The sequence below is a fragment of the Micromys minutus genome (assembly GCF_963924665.1).
Source record: "Micromys minutus genome assembly, chromosome: X".
Taxonomy (NCBI): Eukaryota; Metazoa; Chordata; class Mammalia; order Rodentia; family Muridae; genus Micromys; species Micromys minutus.
The window spans coordinates 110,877,294-110,898,394 of record NC_137970.1 but is presented as its reverse complement, the minus strand read 5'-3'; the positions used below and the strand labels follow the sequence as shown (position 1 = coordinate 110,898,394).

Here is a 21,101-nt window from a genome sequence, read left to right as displayed (position 1 = left end):
AGATCCAAAAATGAGCCCTCACGTATATGGCCACCTGATTTTGGACAAAGGAGCCATAAACATTCAATGGAAAAACGACAGCCTACTCAACAAATGGTGCTGGTCCAACTGGCACTCAGCATGCAAAGGAATGAAAACAGACCCTTTCTTATCTCCTTGCACAAAGCTCAAGTGTAAGTGGATCAAAGATCTCCACATTAAACCAGATACTCTGAAACTATTAGATGAGAAAGTAAGGAAAACCTTAGAACACATAGGCATAGGAGAAAATCTTCTGAACAAAACACCAATGGCTCAAGCTCTAAGGTCAAAAATTAACAAATGGGTCTTAATGAGATTGCAGTTTCTGTAAGGCTAAGGACATTGTCAAGAAAACAAAATGGCAGCCAACAGAATGGGAAAAGATCTTTACCAACTCCACATCAGATAAAGGCCTAATATCCATGGTATACAAAGAACTCAAAAAGCTAGACACCAGAGAATCAAACAACCCTATTAAAATGGTGTATAGAACTAAACAAAACACTTCAGTCCTTCTTAGAAGGGGGAACAAATTACTCACAGGAGGTAGAGTGTGGGATAGACTTGGAAGGAATAGAGGAATAGTGGAGGAAGGGGACAGGATCAGGTATGAGAGGAGATAATTGGGATGATATACAGAGGATCAGCAAATTGAACAGAAGTGTGTATCAATGGGGGATGGGGACCTGGTGGTAGCCAACAGCAATTCACAGATGCTAGAAATGCAAGAGGCTCACTGGACCCAACAGGGAGATACTTAAATGAAACATGTAACAAAGGGGGGGAGCCTGTAGAAATTATATCCAGAAGTTAGGTAAGGCCCCTGGTCAGGGGATGGGCCACCCACACTTCTCCAAATTTTTACACAGAATGGCTCCTCTGTAATGGAAATCCTTGGACAATAAGTCTATCAGAGACTGAAGAAAAGCCATCCAGAGGCTGCCCTACCTTGAGATCCATCCCATATACAGATACCAATCCCAGACACTATTGCTGATGGCAAAAAGTGCATGCTGACAGAAGCCTGATATGGATGTGTACTGAGAGGATCTGCCAGAAAGAGCCTTGCAGACAGGTGAGGATCATTGCAGTTAAACTTCAGACTGAGCATGGGAACCCTAATGGAGGACTTAGAGAAAAGGCTGAAGAAGCTGAAGGGGTTTGCAACCCTATAGAAAGACAAAAGTATCAACCAACCAGACTCCTGAGTTTTCCCAGGGAATAAACCACCAAGAAAAATTACACATGCAGGGAACCATTGCTCCAGTAGCACATGTAGTAGTGGATAACCTTGTTGGACACCAATCATTGAAAAAGCCCTTTGTCCTGTTAAGGCTCAATACTCTACTCTAGTTGAATGTCAAGGCAGTGAGATGGGAGTGGGGGGGCATCCACATAGAAACATGGGGAAGGAACTGGAGAGGAGGGAACCAGAAAACGGAATAACATTTGAAATGCAAATACTTAAAATATCCAATAAAAAGGTGGAAACAGATTTCAAGGCTATCTTTGGATACTTAAGCAGGCCTATAGGCTTCATGGGTTACCTGAGAAGGTATCTTTAAAAACAACAACAAAACAATTTTTCAAAACCACAGAGGATAGCCATGGTGGGTAAGACCTTTAGTCCTACAACTTGGGAGGATGAGGCTGACAGATCTGAATTCCTGGGAAACCAGGGACACACAGAAAGAATCAATGCAGTGTGTGGGAGAAGCAAAAATAATTACAGACATTTATGCAGTTGAAACATATCTGAATTTTATCTTTATCTTCTTCCCTGGATTTTCACCATTCCCTTGCTATACTTGAGAACAACATTGCAGCTACGAAGCTGAGATTGATAGGGCATGTACATGTTTTGTGAACATAACTATTCCCACAGTTGTTCCCTTCTAGTTTCCCCAACACCTTCCAAGCCACCTCATTCCACCTCATGAACTCATCTCTGACAAAGCCCCCATCTCTCTCTATTTGAAGACTAATAACATTTTTGTTTTCTCGTTACTGAGGGGGCTTTAGACATGGAAGTGTGGAATGTGTTCCCTGTAAAATTGGCATGATTTGCAATTCAAATCATTCTAGGGAGACTCATTCTAGTTCTCTTGTTTAGTAGTGCCCAAGCTCCAGCCACCATACACACAAATAGATGTGATCTGGAAAATAAAATTAGATGCAGTCTCTGTGTCCTGGACAGCCTTGGGGTGGAGGAGGCTTGTTCTCAGGTCTCTGGTTCTCATTTGTCTCCTTCCTCTTTCATTTACTCAGCCTCAACTCTTTCCCCTTTCCCTCCTAGTGAGGATTTGACTGAGCATATCCAGCAGTGTCACAGGCACGGGAGTACTCTAGTATGTTCTACAAACTGTCCCTGGTACAACATGCACCTCTGAGGATAGATTAGAACTTGTGTTTTGTCACTGCCCAATTAGAGCCCAGACAGATAAAGGGGAGGGATGGAAGACGACCAGAGAGTTAAAGTTGTGGTGCATGATAAGGATGCAGAAGGATGTAGGATAGGTAGGCAAAGGGTGACTGTCACTGGGATGTAGGCATAGGGACAGAGCCAGTAAGAGGTGAAGAAATGCTCTATGGGGGGGGGCAGAAAAGTACAAACTTCTGGGACTCCTCCTCTCTTTTCTTCCTCTCTTTTTTCCTTTTGTTTTTTTCCTTTGTTTTGTCTTTTGAGACATAGTTCCTCTGTGTAGGCCTGGCTGTCCTGCAAAGAATTTTTATAGACCAGGCCAGCCTCAAACTTAAAAATTTGTCTGCTTCTGCCTCACAAATGCTGGGATCAAAGGGGTGGACCTCCACTGCCAGGTTTTGGACTCTTTTTACAAAGTTATATTTTCACTATAATGGCTAATCTGGTAAGAAGCACAGTATCACCCTGACTCAGCTTCTAAAATGATAGGAATAAAAAGTCCACAACCACACATTCAGCTTTCAAATGTCTCTATATAAAAGGAAGACATATTGCAAACATCACTCACATATATATATGTGCGAGTGATAGTGATATTTGCAATATGTCTTCATTTTAATGGTGGAATCTTCAGAACTTTCCCTTTTCTCATTGCTTACACTTGCCTAATCCATCAGTCAGTCCAGTTCTTGGCTTTCTGTTTCCTGCTGTCATTTATTATGTCGTTAATATACATACATGTATGTAATTGATATTTATACATTCATATAGATGATTAAAGAAGAAGGAGTGAATTTGAGAGGGTATAGGCCCAAGGGGCAGACATAGGAAAGCTAGGAGGGAAGAAGGTAAAATTGTCATCTTCTAGCATATATGCAGTGAGGGAGACAGAGTGATATCTATCTATCTATCTATCTATCTATCTATCTATCTATATATATATATATAGAGAGAGAGAGAGAGGGGGGGGGGTTGTGTGTGAGTACTGAGGCCAGAAGAGTGTTTCAGATATTTTGGGTCTAATGTTACAGGCAGTTGTCAACCACATGACCTGGGTGAATCAAACACAGGTCCTGGGGAAAAACAGCATGTGCTCTAAATCACTGAGCCATCATTCTAAACCCACCCATTATTTTAAATTTTTAATTAAAATATGATGATAACATTTTACCTCCTCTCTCCTACCCTTCCCATGCCTGCTCTTCTGCTCCATACCTTCTCCAAATCACTATCTCCTCTCTTTATCTATTGCTACATATATGTATGAATGAACAAACATATCTATTATTTGTCATTTTTTCTAACAATAGTTTTATTATTTGAGAATTTCACATAATGCATCTCAATTACACTCATCTTACAGTACTATCAGATCTGCCCCCCAACTTTTGTAACTTCCCCTCACAAAAAAAGGATGAGAAAAACAAGTCCAATTGTGTTCACTGTATACTCCCTTGAGCACTATCAAACTCCCAATAGTCAGAAAAATGAGCCCTTACTAACTTGTAACCCCACCAGAGAGTTGAGACCATGTGGATGTCTGTGGTTCCTGCTGTCTCCAGAAACCATGAGCAAATCCATTATCTATGCTCTCATTGACTGTAAAAGACAAGTACTCTTGCCATAATACTGATGACTATAGACTCCTAGTTTAGGAATAGGGACATAGAATGTTTCTGTGACAACACCTGACATAGAATTGATTACTATAGACACCTAGTTTAGAAAGGAGGACATAGAAAGTGTCTGTGACAACACTGACACCCAGTCGTTGACCTCCATAAATGTTAGAGTCTATACAGATGCTGAAGTGTTGCTCTCCACAATTTGTCATTTGTTTTTGCCCAATTTCTCACTCAATTCCCATTCTGAATTTCTCAAAGTAGATGTGATTTGCCAACCAAACTCATTAGTAAATAGAGCTTTTTGATTGGGAGTGACTACATTAGTTTTATGTCCTTTAGTCAAAGGAATTCTTTCCCATTCATTGTAATCTGAATCTCTGGGAATAAGGATCAACTCTAGATGGCATATATTCTAAAATCCCACCCTAGATCTTCTTGCTCTCTCCAGTGTGCCATTTCAGCAGGGCAGTCAGTTGGGTTTTATAATGGAATGTAGTCAATATCTCTGTAAAATGGACAATGAAAGACATCTTTAGTACTGATTGGTTATGTGCCAGAGAGTTAGGCATACACAATTACATATAACACAGATAACACAAGAAACATGACATGCAATGCAACCCTCCATCCTTACTACATCTGAGATCCTACAAGAAATATCAAGATGCATACAATATCCTCCCCAATGCAACCCAAGAAGGCCAAGTCAAGAAACACACAATGTACCAAAAGCAGTTGGAATGAAGGCTAGTTTAATGACTGAAACATCAGATTGACTTTTTACTTTACTTCTCTTTAAGACATTTATTTCGAGTAGACATAAACATGAATTTTGCAATGGCTACTCTATTCTAGAGGGAGCACTTTACTTTAGTGTCCAAGCCCATTCAAACAAATCCATATCATTTCTGGGCTTCCCCAGCTGCTGGTCAATCAAGTAGATCAGAATATTGTTGGAGCACTTCTGGCATTTCAACTTTTTCGGGGGAACCACCTCCATGTTCTGTTTTTGTGGGCTGCAAACAGCTTCAAGATTTTGTTTATCCATGACTGGTAATATTCAATGGCCTCAAGGCAACAGAGAAATCCAGAAAAAGCAGAAGAATCCACATAATCAGGTCAACCCAAAGGCCTGTTTTTATTGTTTTCTCCCTTTTTGTCTCTCAGTTTCTCAAATATAAATTCTACATGCCATAGTCAAATAACGTGGCTTTGAGACCTAATTTTATTTTCAATGTCTCTCTTCTCATATTCCACATTATCATATTTCACATGAACTTATCTTATATCCTGACATATACATTGATGTATGTTCAGAAGCTCTATTTTGTTTCATTAACACATTTGCATTCCTGTTTCTTTTCCAAAGATATTGTGTGTGAGAGAGAGAGAGAGAAAGAGAGAGACAGACAGAAAGAGACAGAGAGAGAGGAGAGGGAAGGAGAAGGAGAGCTTACCTATAAAAATCACAAGGATAACCACCATATGGGTTTCAGAGATTTAACTCAGTTCATTAGTCTTTGCAGAAACTGGTTGAGCAACCTTGGTAGCCCACAATTGCTCCTCCTTATACTAAAGAAAACCTTTATGCTACAAGCTAACTACTACATTTTCCTTTTTTCCTGGTTTTAGAACATCAGGGGGGAGTGTAAGCCTTTCTTTTTGCATCTGTCACAAAAAAGTTACAGAAAAACAAGTACAGAGGTTTCAAGGAGAAAGGGATTGAATTTGTAGGATTCTCCTGACTCATTTAGTCAACATGTAAAGAAAAAAGGGAAATTCAGCCAAGAAATAAGGACACAGCTCCAAATCAAAGCAAGGTGTTCTGAATGTTGAGACCTGGATATGGACATAGAGAGCCTATAGTCTAGAGAGTATATAGTATAGAGAGTCTATAGTCTAGAGACTCTGTAGTATAGAGAATCTATAGTCTAAAGCATCTATAGTCTATACAGTCTATAGTCTTGAGACTATAGTATAGAGAGTCTACAGTGTAGAGTAGAGTCTACAGTCTAGAGAGGTCATGATTATTATACCTTGGACAATTTCTACAGAAACTTTTCTCTTATCAGCTTAAATACAAAACTATCATCCTCCCTCTCCAGTACCCAACATGATCAGGATTTACTCAGCAGTTGAACTGATAATGAAACACCCAAATATCACCAATGTTACCCGTTTATCTCACAGACCACTGCAGGATCTTAGTAAAAAATGAGCTGTTGGCACAAGGCATGAGAGTTCTGCCTTCTCTTTGTCTTGGATACTGATTGGCCAGTTCTTACAAGACTTATGATGTTGCACAATGGACTTAGAACCCTCACAGTAACCTTTTTATGATGACACCACTGGCCATTACTCCTGGTTTGGGGTAGATACAATAAACAGAAGGAGCTATTGCAGACACCAGACTTTAGGTATTATGAAAGCATAAACTTACACACACTCACACACACACACACACACACACATAACTGCAAGTGCCCATAGAAGCCAGGGTAATGTATTACATGCCCTGGAGCTAGTCTTCCAGGTTTTGAAGCTTCAAAATTGTGTGCTAAGAACTGAGTTTTGGTACACTGCAGGAGCAACAGGCACTTTTAGGTGATTAGCTTAGACATTTCTTTTTCACATACTTTATAGTACACACTTTATGCAGTTTAGAGTGGGCTGTTTCATTACTCACATGTTAGCATGAATAGTCACAATTGCCAGTCTTTAGTACAGGCCATGAAGGTAAAACATAAACTCTAAGTCTAGTAAAGAAATGGAGTTGCTGAAATGTAAGTACAGACCATATCCAGTTTTTTTTTAAGAGCTAGCTGGCAGAGAAAGAAAACAAGTTTCCTTCTTCCAAGCCTTTAATGTTGGCTGCCAGCAGACAGTGTGGTCAAGATTAAAGGTCCAGATTTCTACCTCAAAATATCTGGATTAAAGGTCAATTTTCCCATTCCAATTATCCAGATTAGAAGTGGGCCCTCTCACTTCAAATGATTTACTTAAGAAACAAATCCCCACACAAAAAATAAGAAAAAGAAAAGAAACAAATTCTCCACATGATTGCCCAGACATTTTGGTTTTAGCGACCTGCAGATATAGTCAAGCTGGCAACCAAGATTTACACACTGTGGATACACATGGCCTAATACTGCTTGATAAAATTATTTTGGAAACATAAGTATTATGAAATACAATCAATAGAATCCAATAATTACAGCAAAATAGTACAGTTCTGGCCTGGAGAGATAGCCAGTGTTTAAGAGACCTGAGTGCTATTTAAAAGGTTCTGATTTCAAATCCCAGCTTCCACATGGTGGCTCACAACCATGTGTAATGGGGATCTGAAGTCCTCTTCTGCTTTGTCTGAAGAAAGCAACAGTGTACTCACATATAATAAATAAATCTTTAACAGGATAGACCAAAATTGAAAATAACTTTACAATTCCCATTAGCACACATGTGCTATGCATGATTCACAATTTACTCCCCTGTAAAATGCTTCATTTTACTCGGGAATGTGTGTGCCTTTTGATGGCTATATTCTAAAATATATCATTTTGAAGTCCCATGTGGAACTTATCTTAGTAGCTCTCTTAGGGTTTTACTGTTGTTAACAAAAACAAGCAGTTCCCAAAGGTAAATGCCTGGTGAGAAGTTGATTTGAGTAGCCAGGGAGCAGAGAGATCTCTGCCAAGTATGCAGAGAAAGTGCGCCCCTGCCTTGCCTAATCCAGGAACCATGAACCCAGCATTGGGGCCTCTATTCCCACCCGGCTGCTTTGTGGCACAGAACAGGGCTAGGCCCATCTGCCACCTGGACCAGCAGTTCCCAGAGTTAAAGGCCTGGAGTGAAGGAGATCTGGGCAGCCAGGGAGCAGAGAGACATCTGCCAAGTGCACACTGAAAGCACGCCCCTGCCCTGCCTGATCCAGGGACCAGGAACACAGCATTGGGAACTCTGATACCATCTAGTGGCTGTGGGGTGCAGAACAGAGCTCGGACCATCCGCCACCTGGACCAGCAGAGATCCAGGGACACAGAACAGGTACAAGGGAAAGGCAAGAACATATCACTGACAACAAGATGGCAAGAGGAAAGTGAAGAGCACATCCCAATGAAAGCAAGACAACCTGGCAACACCAGTACCCAGCTCTCCAATCACAGCAAACAGCAGAATGCCAAACACTCCAGATAAAGAAGACACAGACCTAAAATCATACCTCAAGGTGATGATAGAGATCCTTAAACAAAAACTGGAGGAAAAGCAAAAAGAATCAGAAGCTTTTAAAGAGGAAAGAAGAAAACACACCCAAAGAACTCAAATAACTAGAGAAAAACAGAACCAAAGAGATGAAGAAATGGAAGAAAGAATTTAAAATGGAAATTGACACAATAAAGAAAACATTAAAAGAGATAACCCTAGAGGTAGAACACCTAAAAAATAAATCAGGAGTCACAGATTCAAGCATTTCCAATAGACTACAAGACATGGAAGAGAGAATCTCGGGGGCAGAAGACAACATTGTAAACATAGACAAAAGAGTCAGAGAAGATGCAAAAACCAAAAAGCTCCTAACCAAAAATGTCCAGGAAATCCAGGAAAAAATGAGAAGACCAAACCTGAGGATAATAGGAATAGAAGAGGGAGAAAAATATCAAATAAGAGGCAGAGTAAATATCTTCAACAATATTGTAGAAGAAAACATCCCTACCCTTAAGAATGAGATGACCAGGAGCATAAAAGAAGCCTTCAGAACTCCCAATAGGTTGAACCAGAAAAGAAATTCCTCCCGACACATAATAGTCAAAACATCAAGTGCCCAAAGCAAAGAAAGAATACTAAAAGCAGTAAGGGAAAAAGGTCAGGTATCATATAAAGGCAGACCAATCAGAATCACATTCGATTTCTAAACAGAGACTATGAAAGCTAGAAAAGACTGGACAGACATCATGCAGACCATAAGAGAGCATAGGTGCCAGCCCAAGCTGCTATACACAGCAAAACTATCAATCACCATAGATGGAGAGATGAAGATATTTTAAGACAAATCTAAATTTACACAATATCTGACAACAAACCCAGCACTACAACGAATTATAGGTGGAAAACCCAATATAATGAGGGGAACTACATCCTAGTAAAAAGAAGAAAACTCCTAAGCAACAAAACCAAAAGAAGAAAGAGACACAGACACAACTCAACCTATAATTGCAATAATAGCTGGAAAGAGCAACAACTATTCCTTGATATCTATTAACATAAATGGACTCAACTCCCCAATAAAGAGACATAGTCTATCAGAGTGGATACATAAACAAATTCCAGCATTTTGGTGCATATAGGAAACTCATCTCAGGCACAAAGACAGACACTATCTCAGAGTAAAAGGTTGGGAAAGAAAGTTCCAAGGGTACAGCCCAAAGAAGAAAGCTGGAGTGGCTATTCTAATATGGAATAAAGTAAATTTCCAACCAAAAGTTATCAGAAAAGATAAGGAAGGAGACATTTTATTCATTACAGGGGAAATATGTCAGGAGGAACTCTCAATCCTAAACATATATGCTCCAAATACAAAAGCAGCCACATTCATAAAAGAAACCCTACTAAAGCTCAAAAAATACATTTCACCCCACACAATAATAGTGGGAGACTTTAATACCCCACTCTCACCAATGGAAAGATCATGGAAACAGAAAGTGAACAAGAATACTGTAAAACTAGCAGAGACTATGAACCAACTGGAATTAAGAGATATCTACAGAACATATCATCCTAAAGTAAAGAATACACCTTCTTCTCAGCACCTCATTGCACCTTCTTGAAAATTGACCACATAATTGGACACAGAACAAGTCTCAATAAATATAAGAAGATTGAAATACTCCCATGCATCCTCTCAGATCACCATGGTCAAATGCTGGTCTTTTATAACAATAAAGACAACAAAAATCCCACTTACAAACGGAAACTAAACAATGCTCTGTTAAATGATCACAGGGTCAAAGAAGAAATAAAGAAGAAATTAAGGATTTTCTAGAATTCAATGAAAACGAAAACACAACATACCCAAACCTATGGGATGCAATGAAAGCAGTACTGAGAGGAAAACTCATAGCTCTGAGCACTTCCAAAAGAAATTGGAGAGAGCATACATCAGCAACTTGAAAGCACAGATAAAGTTCTAGAACAACAGGAAGAAGATACACCCAAGAGGAGTAGATGACAAGAAATAATCAAACTTAGGGCAGAAATAGACCAAATAGAAACAAAAAACCATGGAAAGGATCAACAAAACCAAGAGCTGGTTCTTTGCGAAAATCAACAAGATTGATAAACCCCTAGCCAGACTAACTAGAGGGCAAAGGAAGAATATACAAATTAACAAAATCAGAAAGGAAAGTGGAGACATAACAACTGAAACTGTGGAAATTCAAGAAATAATCAGATCCTACTACAAAAGTCTATACTTCGAAAAGTTGGAAAATCTGGAGGAAATGGATGAATTACTAGACAGATACAAGATCCTAAATTTAAACTAGGACCAGGTAAAACATCTAAACAATCCCATAACACGTTAAGAAATAGAAGTCATCAAAAGCCTCCCAACAAAAAAGCCAAGGTCCAGACGGGTTCAGTGTAGAGTTTTATCAGACACTTACTGCGGACATAACACCAATACTCTCCAAACTATTCCACAAGATAGAATCAGATGAAATACTACCTAACTCATTTTTGAGGCTACAATAACCCTCGTTTCTAAACCACACAAAGACCCTACAAGTAAAGAGAACTTCAGTCCAAACTCACTTATAGATATTGATGCAAAAATACTCAACAAAATCCTTGCAAACCAAATACAAGAACACATCAAAACGATCATTGACCATGCCCAAGTAGGCTTCATCCCTGTGATGCAGGGATGGTTTAATATAAGGAAATGCATCAATGTAATCCACCATATAAACAAACTCAAAGAACAAAATCACATGGTCATCTCACTAGATGCTGAGAAATCATTTGACAAAATTCAACACCCCTTTATGTTAAAAGTCCTGGAAAGAAAAGGAATCCAAGGTCCATACCTAAACATAATAAAAGCAATATACAGCAAACCAACAGACAATATCAAACTTAAAGGTGGGAAAGTTGATGCAATCCCACTAAAATCAGGGACTCGACAAGGCTGCCCACTCTCACCCTACCTATTCTACATAGTACTGGAAGTCCTGGATGGAGCAATTAGACAGCAAAAGGAAATCAAAGGGATACAAATCTGAAAGGAAGAAGTAAATCATCACTCTTTGCAGATGGCATGATAGTGTACTTAAGTGACCCCACAAATTCCAACAGAGAACTCCTACAGTTGATAAACAAGTTCAGCAAAGTGGCTGGATAAAACATTAACTCAAACAAATCAATAGCCTTCCTATATTCAAAGGACAGACATGTGGAGAAAGAAATTAGGGAAAAGATACACTTCACAATTTTCACAAAAACTATGAAATAACTTCGTGTGAGTCTAACTAAGCAAGTGAAGGCCCTGTATGACAAAAACTTCAAACATCTAAAGAAGGAAATCGAGGAAGATCTCAGAAAATGGAAAGGTCTCCCATGCTCATGGATTGGAAGGATCAACATTTTAAAATGGCCATGCTACCAAAAGCAATCTACAGATTCAATGCAATGCCCACTACAATCCCAACCCAGTTCTTCATTGAGTTGGAAAGATCAATGTGCAATTTCATCTGGAATAACAAAAGACCTAGAATTGCAAAATCCATCCTCAACAACAAGAAAACATGTGCGAAAATCACTATCCCTAACCTCAAGCTATATTACAAGGGAATTGTTCTGAAAACTGCATGGTACTGGTACAGAAATAGGCACATGGATCAATGGAATAGAATAGAAGATCCAGAAATGAGCCCTCAAGTATATGGTTACCTGATTTTTGACAAAGGAGCTGTAAGCATCTAATGGAAAAAGAACAGCCTATTCATCAATTGGTGTTGGTCCAATTGGCATTCAGTATGCCGAAGAATGAAAATAGACCCTTTCTTATCTCCTTGTACAAAGCTCAAGTTTAAGTGGATCAAAGGTCTCCACATGAAACCAGATACACTGAAACTATTAGGTGAGAAACTAGGGAAAACCTTAGAACACAAATGCACTGGAGAAAATTTTCTGAACAGAACACCAATGGCTCAATCTCTAAGGTCAAAGATTAACAAATTGAACTTAATGAGACTTCAAAGTTTCTGTAAGGCTAAGGACATTGTCAAGAAAACAAAAAGGCAGCCAACAGAATGGGAAAAGATCTTTACCAACACCACATCTGATAGAGGCCTAATATCTAAGGTATACAAAGAACTCAAAAAGCTAGACACCAGAGAATCAAACAACCCTATTAAAAATGGGATACAGTGTTAAACAAAATGTTCTCAATTGAGGAATATCGAATGGCATTGAAACATCCAAAGAAGTTCTCAATATCCTTAGCCAATTGATTTGATATGCAAATCAAAACAACACTGAGATTCCACCTCATACCAGTCAGATTGGCCAAGATCCAAAACTTAGATGAAAGCAGATGCTGGCCAGGTTGTGGAGAAAGAAGAACACTTCTCTACTTTTGTTGGGGTTGTAAACTGATACAACCACTCTGGAAATCAGTCTGGCGATTCCTCAGAAAATTGGACATAGTACTACCTGAAGATCCAGCTATTCTACTTCTGGGCATATACCCCAGAGACACTTTAATATACAACAAAGATACATGCACCATAATGTTCATATCAGCTCTATTTATAATAGCCAGAAGCTGGAAAGAAACCAGATTCCTTCGTAGATGAATGGACACGAAAATTGTGGTACATTTACACAATGGAGTACAACTCAGCTATCAGAAAAAATGACTTAATCCAATTCTTAATAAAATGGTTGCATATAGAGAATATCATCCTGAGTGATATAACCCAGTCACAAAAGAACAGACATAATATGCATTCACTGATAGTGGGATGCTAACCTCAGAATCTTGGACTGCCTCAGAAACAACTCACAGACTGTGTGAAGCTCAAGCAAAAACGAAAACAAAACAAAACAAACATTATGCTCAATCCTTACATAGCAAGAAAACGTTGACTAAATCAGGGTTACATCCGCTTTTATATGTACTTTTTGCTCATTGCAAGTAGTAAGACCTTAATGCAGAGTATCAAACTGTAAAAAAAAAAAAAACCCAAAAACAATGACCAAGGAAACTTTCAAAAGAATATTTAATGCTTGGTGGCTAGAGACATGGGAAGGGCTGTACTTATTAACACAACACCACCAGACTAGTGTTGGCCTTGGCTAAAATACCATATAATGTGATGAGAAAATGATTAAGATGATATGGATCAACAAATTATTTTATTAGTGGAGCCATTAAACTGGAATCTGAGTTTTCTGTCCTAGAGTTAAATACAGTTTGGTTTGATTTACCTTGTTTGCTTTTGTTTTTTCACATGTCCCATATATTCCAGTCCCGAGTATGTGTCACCCAATAGCTGGAGGTATGTGATCTTTGGCCAGTCATTCTTTTTTTTTTTTTTTAATTTATTTATTAATTACATACAGTGTTCTACATATATATCTGCATGTCAGAAGAGGGCACCAAATCTTATTACAGATGGTTGTGAGTCACCATGTGGTTGCTGGGAATTGAACCCAGGACCTCTGGAAGAGCAGTCAGTGCTCTTAACCACTGAGCCATCTCTCCGGTAAAGATTTACTTATTTATTTAATGTATATGAATACACTGTAGCTGTCTTTCAGATAAACCAGAAGAGGGCATCGGATTCCATTACTGGTGATTGTGAGCCATTATATGGTTGCTGGGAATTGAACTCAGGACCTCTAGAGGAGCAGGCAATACTCTTAACCACTGAGCCATCTCTCCAGCTCTGGCCAGTCATTCTTGAAAAGGTGTTTAGTAACATTGTAGAGTAAGGGAGATTTGGTCAGAGAAACTGTCAATTCAGCTGAGGACATGCATGAAATGAAAGGAATCCTTGAAGTAATGGACACCTAGCTAGGAAACTCTGTGCAGTTGGAGTATATGACTAGGGAAACCCTGTGGAATACATCTCCATTGGCATTGCTAAAGGATAACTTTCTGGAACCTCTTAACCCCCTGTTAATTTAAATTAGTCTTGGCTTATTCCCAGAATGTTTATTGGATGAAGAAGAGAACTGTGGTGGTATAAATTTGTTTGGTCTAGTTAGTGGTGCTATTAGGATGTATGGCCTTGTTGGAGTTAATGTGTCACTGGGAGGGTGGAAAATGGGACCCTCCTTGTAGCCACAAGAGAGCCAGTCTTCTATCATATGAAGAGGTGAAATACTTAGTTGCTCCTTCATCATGCCTGCTTAGACATTGGCATGCTATGCTCCTGCCTTCATAATAATGGACCAAACCTCTGAACCTATAAGCCAGCCCCAATCAAATATTGTCCTCATAAGACTTATATGTGTCATGGTTTCTGTTCACAGTAGTAAATCCCTAACTAAGGCAGGAACCTACCCTAGAAGTTTTCTTCAAGAGATGATCAGACCATATCCAAAAGAGGCTGTAATACATTAGATCTGGAGCTATTTTGATAATTTGAATTTCTAAGAAGCATGGTAGTGCCAATGCTTGAGTTTCAGACCACAGTGCAATCTTAGATGCCACAAAGTAGAGCATAGGACTGGGAGAAGCAGTGTCTTGTAAAACGCTGCATATACAAAGTATGATGTGGTGATGGATTAAAAGAGCAGGAATATCCCTGACCACACAGGCCTTCCTGGTTGAATAGGGAGGGCACATTTAGTTTGAAATAGAGTAAGGAGATTGGTGACTGGAGAAATGGGACAATAATAGTTCAAAGGGTTTGTTGCTCTTGAAGAGGAGTTAAATTTAGTTTCTAGTACCCTTGTCACATATCTCATAACTGCTTTTAACTCCCAGTTCAGGCTATCTGTGCTCCAAGGTTTTCTACACACAGACACACACATGTATAAATAATGAAAGTGTTTTTTTGAACAAAGAATGATTTCAGCAACTCGTTGTATTTTAATGTGTCCTCTCTGGTAGCCAAAGAAGGATGAAATGGTGGAGAAATTCACTGAGACCATGCCACACTGGAGGATGACTGCAGGCATGTAGTCCTAAATCAGAAGTGCCCCTAGTAAGACCTTCTATTATGTGGGGAGAAACTGACAAGAGCCTTGAAGTGCCAGGTTAAGGAGATATTCAAGGAAGACCCACCTTACCAGAGGAGAAGGGGAGGCCCTGAAATCTCTAGGACACTTCAGATGAAAAAGGCTTCTCTACCTGGCATAAATATAAAGTCAGCTTATTATTTTGGGGTGGAATAGTGATTTTAATGTTTTAAGGGGGGGAAATAAGAGTAGGGGAAATAGGTAAGGCAAACACAATGGATTTCCCAAGAAAGTGCCTCCACTGTGAACTTGGAAGAGCTGTTTGCTTTTGGGCCAATTGGCAACCATCCTGAACCTGAAGAGAAAATATAAATATATTTTTGACTTTTGTAGAACTTCTGTTCTGTAAAAAAAAATCACTTCTTTAATTATATTATATAATCCAGTGTTGTAACTGCCTATGCTCCCCATTCCAGTGAGGCATCTACGTTTCTAGCCATCACTGGCACAGAATTAGGTACAGTTATCCAGAATATCTACCTTGTTCCCACAGGATATCACTGGACATATCAACAATGTCAAATGGCTCTCCTACATTCTGAATCTATGCAGCCATCTGAGTTCTATCACGGTACATTATCTTGATCAAAACACGCCTAAGAGCCCTTTCTTTCTGCCAGAAACCATAAAATACTCACTCCTCTCATCAAGAAGAAGCCATAGTGGTTATGCTCCCATCTGGAATGGCTGTGGGTGTCAATCCCTGATCTCTGAGGGAAGGAAATACAGGAGGATCAGATGAAATAGAACTAATTTAGAAAACAGGGACTGGCCCCTTAAGAGAGGTTGTTCTTTGCAATAGTTAAAGGTTGTGACAATTAGAAAGTGCAGATTGCTAGAGCGCAGTAAAATGAGGGAGAAGGGGGAAAGGACTGGAAAGGGCAGAGTCCCAAGGAGCCTAGAAGTCTAACACAGGGCTTTCAGGAAGACTCCCGTCTCTGGAGCTCTCCCCATCACCTTGATTTGAGCAATTATTTTTGTTCTTATAACATTTGCTGATTTTTTTCATGTTTCTCTCTCTGGTTGGTGTTTCTCCACCTTCTGTGTCTAGGGCCCCATGAGTTCCAACTGTAGATTTCATTTTGGCATAATAGCCACTTGCTCTCTGGGTCTGTGAAACCCAGGAACTCCTCTTGCTTTTGCTTCCTGGCAGCAACTGCCTTCAAATTCCTGAATCTGCAGCCCTTGACTGGTTTACCTGCCCCTTCACTTCCCTGTTGTTAGTGGCTATAACCTCCCTCTAGTCTGGTGACTTAGCTGTCTCTGCATTTGTATTATTTTAAGAACTAACAAATAGTTCTTAAATGACTTAAATAACTAATAAAATGTTCTCTCATGGAACAAATTGGTGGAACTCTCCAGATGCCCACTCCTCACCTAAGGTGTCTAAGACCTTGGTAATAAGGTATTAGAAGCCTCTACTAACATACTGCTTCCTGTGGCCTAGAAGTCATGTTTTAAACCCTTACTTCCTGGCCAAGATGTCTGGATTACTAACTTTCATCATAACTCTGTTGTGTAGAAATCTACTACTTAAGTAGTCAGGAATGAGAAGAACAGTGGACTTGGGGGTGTCCTAGTTGTGTCACTTCTGAACCCTTGTCTTATCCCTCACATCTCAGGTCTTGGCCTATAAGTCCTTATCTACGGAGTCTTGTGAAATTGTGTCTCATAATAAACCCATTCCTCAATGATTTCTCACAACTTTAAATATTCCCACAGGGATAGATTTTGTTCTGCTTTGCTTTGCTTTGCTTTTTGAGATGGGTTTCTTTGTGTAGCCTTGGCTGCCCTTGAACTCCGAGACATATCTGCTCCTACCTTTCAAATGCTGAGAGTAAAGGTCACTACCACTTCCTGAGCCCCCCAGGAATCTATCAGCTACATGTTTTGTGACTCAAATTGCATAAAGGCATGTCTCAAATGAGGGGGAAGAAATATGAATGTAACTGATATCTGTGTGGAATTAGATTGGAACTATGTGCTCTGTCCTCCCATAATTACTTGGGAAGTTGATGGATAGCTGCGGGGATATAATATTAGAATCCAGACCAAATTGTTGCTCAGGCCACAGTAACTACAGAGGTTCTTCTTCTCTCACAGTTATGAACAGGCAGTTCACTGAGGTATTGCCTATGGATCCTTAGCAACAGACTTCTACGTGACTGACTTTCTCATCTGCGAAAATGAGTTTACATGAAAGAGATTATTGGTGACTACACAGCTTGCTCCCCACCCCTTTTCTGCTCCTGCCTGAGCATCAAAGTCTAAAAGTATGCTCCAAGATGTAACCCCCATGCTCATATTGTTATAAAAGACTTCTGTTTCTGCTCCTAGAAGCCTCTGACATGCTGTTTTCTGTCTGTCTGTACAGGGCATCAATAACTTGTTTATTTTGAGACAGGGTTTCACTATGTAGCCCTGGTTGGCCTGGGATTCACTGTGTACACCAGGCTATTTTTGATTGCACAGAACAATGCTGGTCTCTGCCTCTCACGTGCTGGAATTAACATGTGTTTGTCACTATGCCTGATTAATAGCTTTTGAAATAAACGAATTACCACCAAATAATCAATCTCAGTGTCCCATTGGTCCCTAACATCTGAGAATCTGTAAGAGCAATTGAGAGAAATGTGCTAGTATGAAAAACTATTCCCACCTTAATGGATTTTTCCACACCCAATGCAGTCTCTGATGACCTATATGGTACTAATCATAATCCATATCAGAGGTAATCCTTCAAAGGTATAGTTGGACCCACAGTTCTCCCCTTGTCTCTTGAATGCTTAGAAAGTCAAGAAACAATGGTAACTGTATACACATATGTACACACACACACACACACACACATATGGATGGATATATATATATATATATATATATATATATATATATATATATATATATATATATACAGAGAGAGAGAGATGGGGGGGAGGTGGGGGGGGGAGATTGGGGCTGGTTGGGTTTTGGAAACCTCCAAAAACCTGTCACTCAATTATTACTAAATAGTCTATAAACTGGGAAGCAAACTTTCAATATATGAGCCTAAAGGGAACATTCTTATTCAAACCACTGCAATACATAAGAAGGCTTATAGTTGGATATGAGACAACCAAGCTAGAAAAATAAGAGAAAGAACAGGGTTTTCGGCCAGTGATAGAAGAGCAGTTTACTCCCTCACCCAGAAAGTCCTTGAGGAACAATAGTCACAATATTCTTCTTCTTCTTCTTCTTCCTCCTCCTCCTCCTCCTCCTCCTCCTCTTCTCCTTCTCCTTCTCCTTCTCCTTCTCCTTCTCATTCTCCTTTGACTAGGAGGTTGTTTCAAGAAATTGTTTTTCTGTGTTTCTCTAGTTGACCTAGAACCCCCTTTTGTAGTCTAGGCTAGACCAGGTTGGCTTTAAAACTCAGAGACCCACCTGCCTGTCCTCAAGTTCTGGGACTAAAGATGTAGAGAACCACCACTCAACTTTACCTTCTTGTTATAACAGACTAAACTCGAAGTAAGTATTGAAGAACTAGGATTTACATCCCTGATGAGGTGCCAAACAGGAAAAGAGACACAGGTAGATACTGAAGATGACAAATTTCTGGCTTCTTCCTCACCCTCCTCATGGAAACATAGGTTTGGCAGGTTAAAACAAAATCCTGAAAGGCATTCCACCTTCTGTCAGAGGGATCCTTGCCAGAAGAATGGTCCAATATGGACCATGATATATTTACCCAAAGCAGTGGGCCCACCAGCTTCTCTTTCTTTATATACATTGACCAACTCTAATTATGATCAAAGGCCTTATATTCAAGTCTACTAAAGTTCCTTACAACCCTCAGGCCTCCAGGAAAGATCTGACTTCAACTTCCTCAGCACCTCCTACTTTTCTGGGGAGGGTTTGCCTCTGTTTGTGTATGTGTGCTCATGTTTATATGTGAGTGTGTCACTGTGTGTATATGCTTTTTTCATCTGTTATAAAGGTATTTTTCATATATTCACTTTATCTGTTATGTCTGAGATTCTCCCTGACCCTGCCTGTCATGTTTGAGGGTTTTTTGTTTTGTTTTGTTTTTTTGTTTTTTGTTTTTAACTGCCTCTTAATTATTTAACTGCAAGAGAAAAAAACCCAGTGCAGACCTTTAGAAGGTACTAGGACGGCTTCTAAAATGCTTCTGCTTTGGGGATGGCACCTTACAACCCCATAGTTGAGGATCCAACTATGTTATAACCAAGAAATATCACAGGTGTATCTTGGCACTATGACAGAGTTAGCTTTCTGCTGCGGTAAAGCCCCAAGCTGGTTATATAAATATGAGTCTGAAAATAATTTAGTATAATGCAAGACACTTCCATGTTTAGAGGGTAGTAAAGTTGGCCAATGACTAACAGTTTTCATACAGTTAAGATCAATAATTAACAAAGCAACTAAGGATGAATAGGTAGCCAATCTCAACCAATATTACCACAACCTTTGCCGAGTTTCTGCCAAGATTTTTTAAAACGCCTAGACAAGGGAGCTTGATGAATTTTATTTTTAGAAACCCTTCTATCTTTAAGGACTTAACTAACTTTCTCTCCATCTTGTACTTCTTTTTTTTTATTTTTAAATGACTTTATTTTGCAAAAAAAAGATAAATGTACAGATTTTAAACATTTTTTGCTTAAAATTATACATTTTTGTCAGTACTGTTTTTTCAGACATTAAAATAAATTTTACATAAAATCATGTGAATATATTTTTAGTCAGTACTTGATTTTTTTCAAGGGCTTGACAGTATGCATTGAAAACCTACTAGTTGCAATAAGCGTAAAGTACATGCAAAACAAAATGCAACATGGAAATAGTCAAAGTCTTCTTGTTTTGTGAATATCTGTATATTTTTTTGTTTTCTTTATTTCTTGGACTTCATACAGTCTGTGAGTTGTTTCTGGGGGAGTGCAAGCCTCTGGGGTTAGCATCCCACTATCAGTGACTGCATATTATGTCTGTTCTTTTGTGACTGGGTTATCTCACTCAGGATGATCTTCTCTAGATGCAGCCATTTTCTTAAGAATTTGGTTAAGTCATTGTTTCTGGTGGCTGAGTAGTATTCCATTGTGTATATGTACCACAATTTTTGTATCCATTCGTCTTCTGAAAAACATCTGGGTTCCTTCCAGCTTCTGGCTATTATAAATAGAGCCGCTATGAACATTGTGGTGCATATATCTTTGTTGTGTATTAAAGTGTCTCCGGGGTATATGCCCAGAAGTGGAATAGCTGGGTCTTCAGGTAGTACTATATCCAATTTTCTGAGGTATCCCCAGACAGATTTCCAGAGTGGTTGTATTATCTTGCAACCCCACCAACAGTGGAGAAGTGTTCCTCCTTCTCCGCAGCCTCACCAGCATCTGCTGTCATCTGAGTTTTGGATCTTGGCCAATCTGACTGGTGTGAGGTGGAATCTTAGGGTTGTTTTGATTTGCATTTCCCTGATGGCTAAGGATGTCCAGCACTTCCTCAGATGTTTCTCGGCCATTCGGTATTCCTCAACTGAAAATGATTTGTTTAGCTCTGTACCCCATTTTTTAATAGGGTTATTTAATTCTCTGGTGTCTAGCTTTTTGAGTTCCTTGTACACCTTGGATATTAGGCCTCTATCTGATGTGGTGTTGGTAAAGATTTTTTCCCATTCTGTTGGTTGCCGTTTTGTTTTCTTCATGATGTCCTTAGCCTTACAGAAACTTTGCAATCTCATTAAGTCCCATTTGTTAATCTTTTGACCTTAGAGCATGAGCCATTGGTGTTTGGTT

The 21,101-nt window shown here is 39.3% G+C and overlaps 1 protein-coding gene across 1 annotated transcript; it reads right to left on the bottom strand.

Moving 5' to 3' along the window:
• Positions 1-4,933: 4,933 nt before the first annotated feature.
• Positions 4,934-5,116, bottom strand: LOC308415200 (embryonic testis differentiation protein-like; the record flags this gene model as incomplete). The annotated part of the gene is made up of 1 exon (XM_080910217.1): positions 4,934-5,116. The coding sequence occupies one exon, from the start codon at positions 5,114-5,116 to the stop codon at positions 4,934-4,936; it is 183 nt and encodes a 60-aa protein (XP_080766343.1).
• Between the last annotated feature and the right edge of the window lie 15,985 nt (positions 5,117-21,101).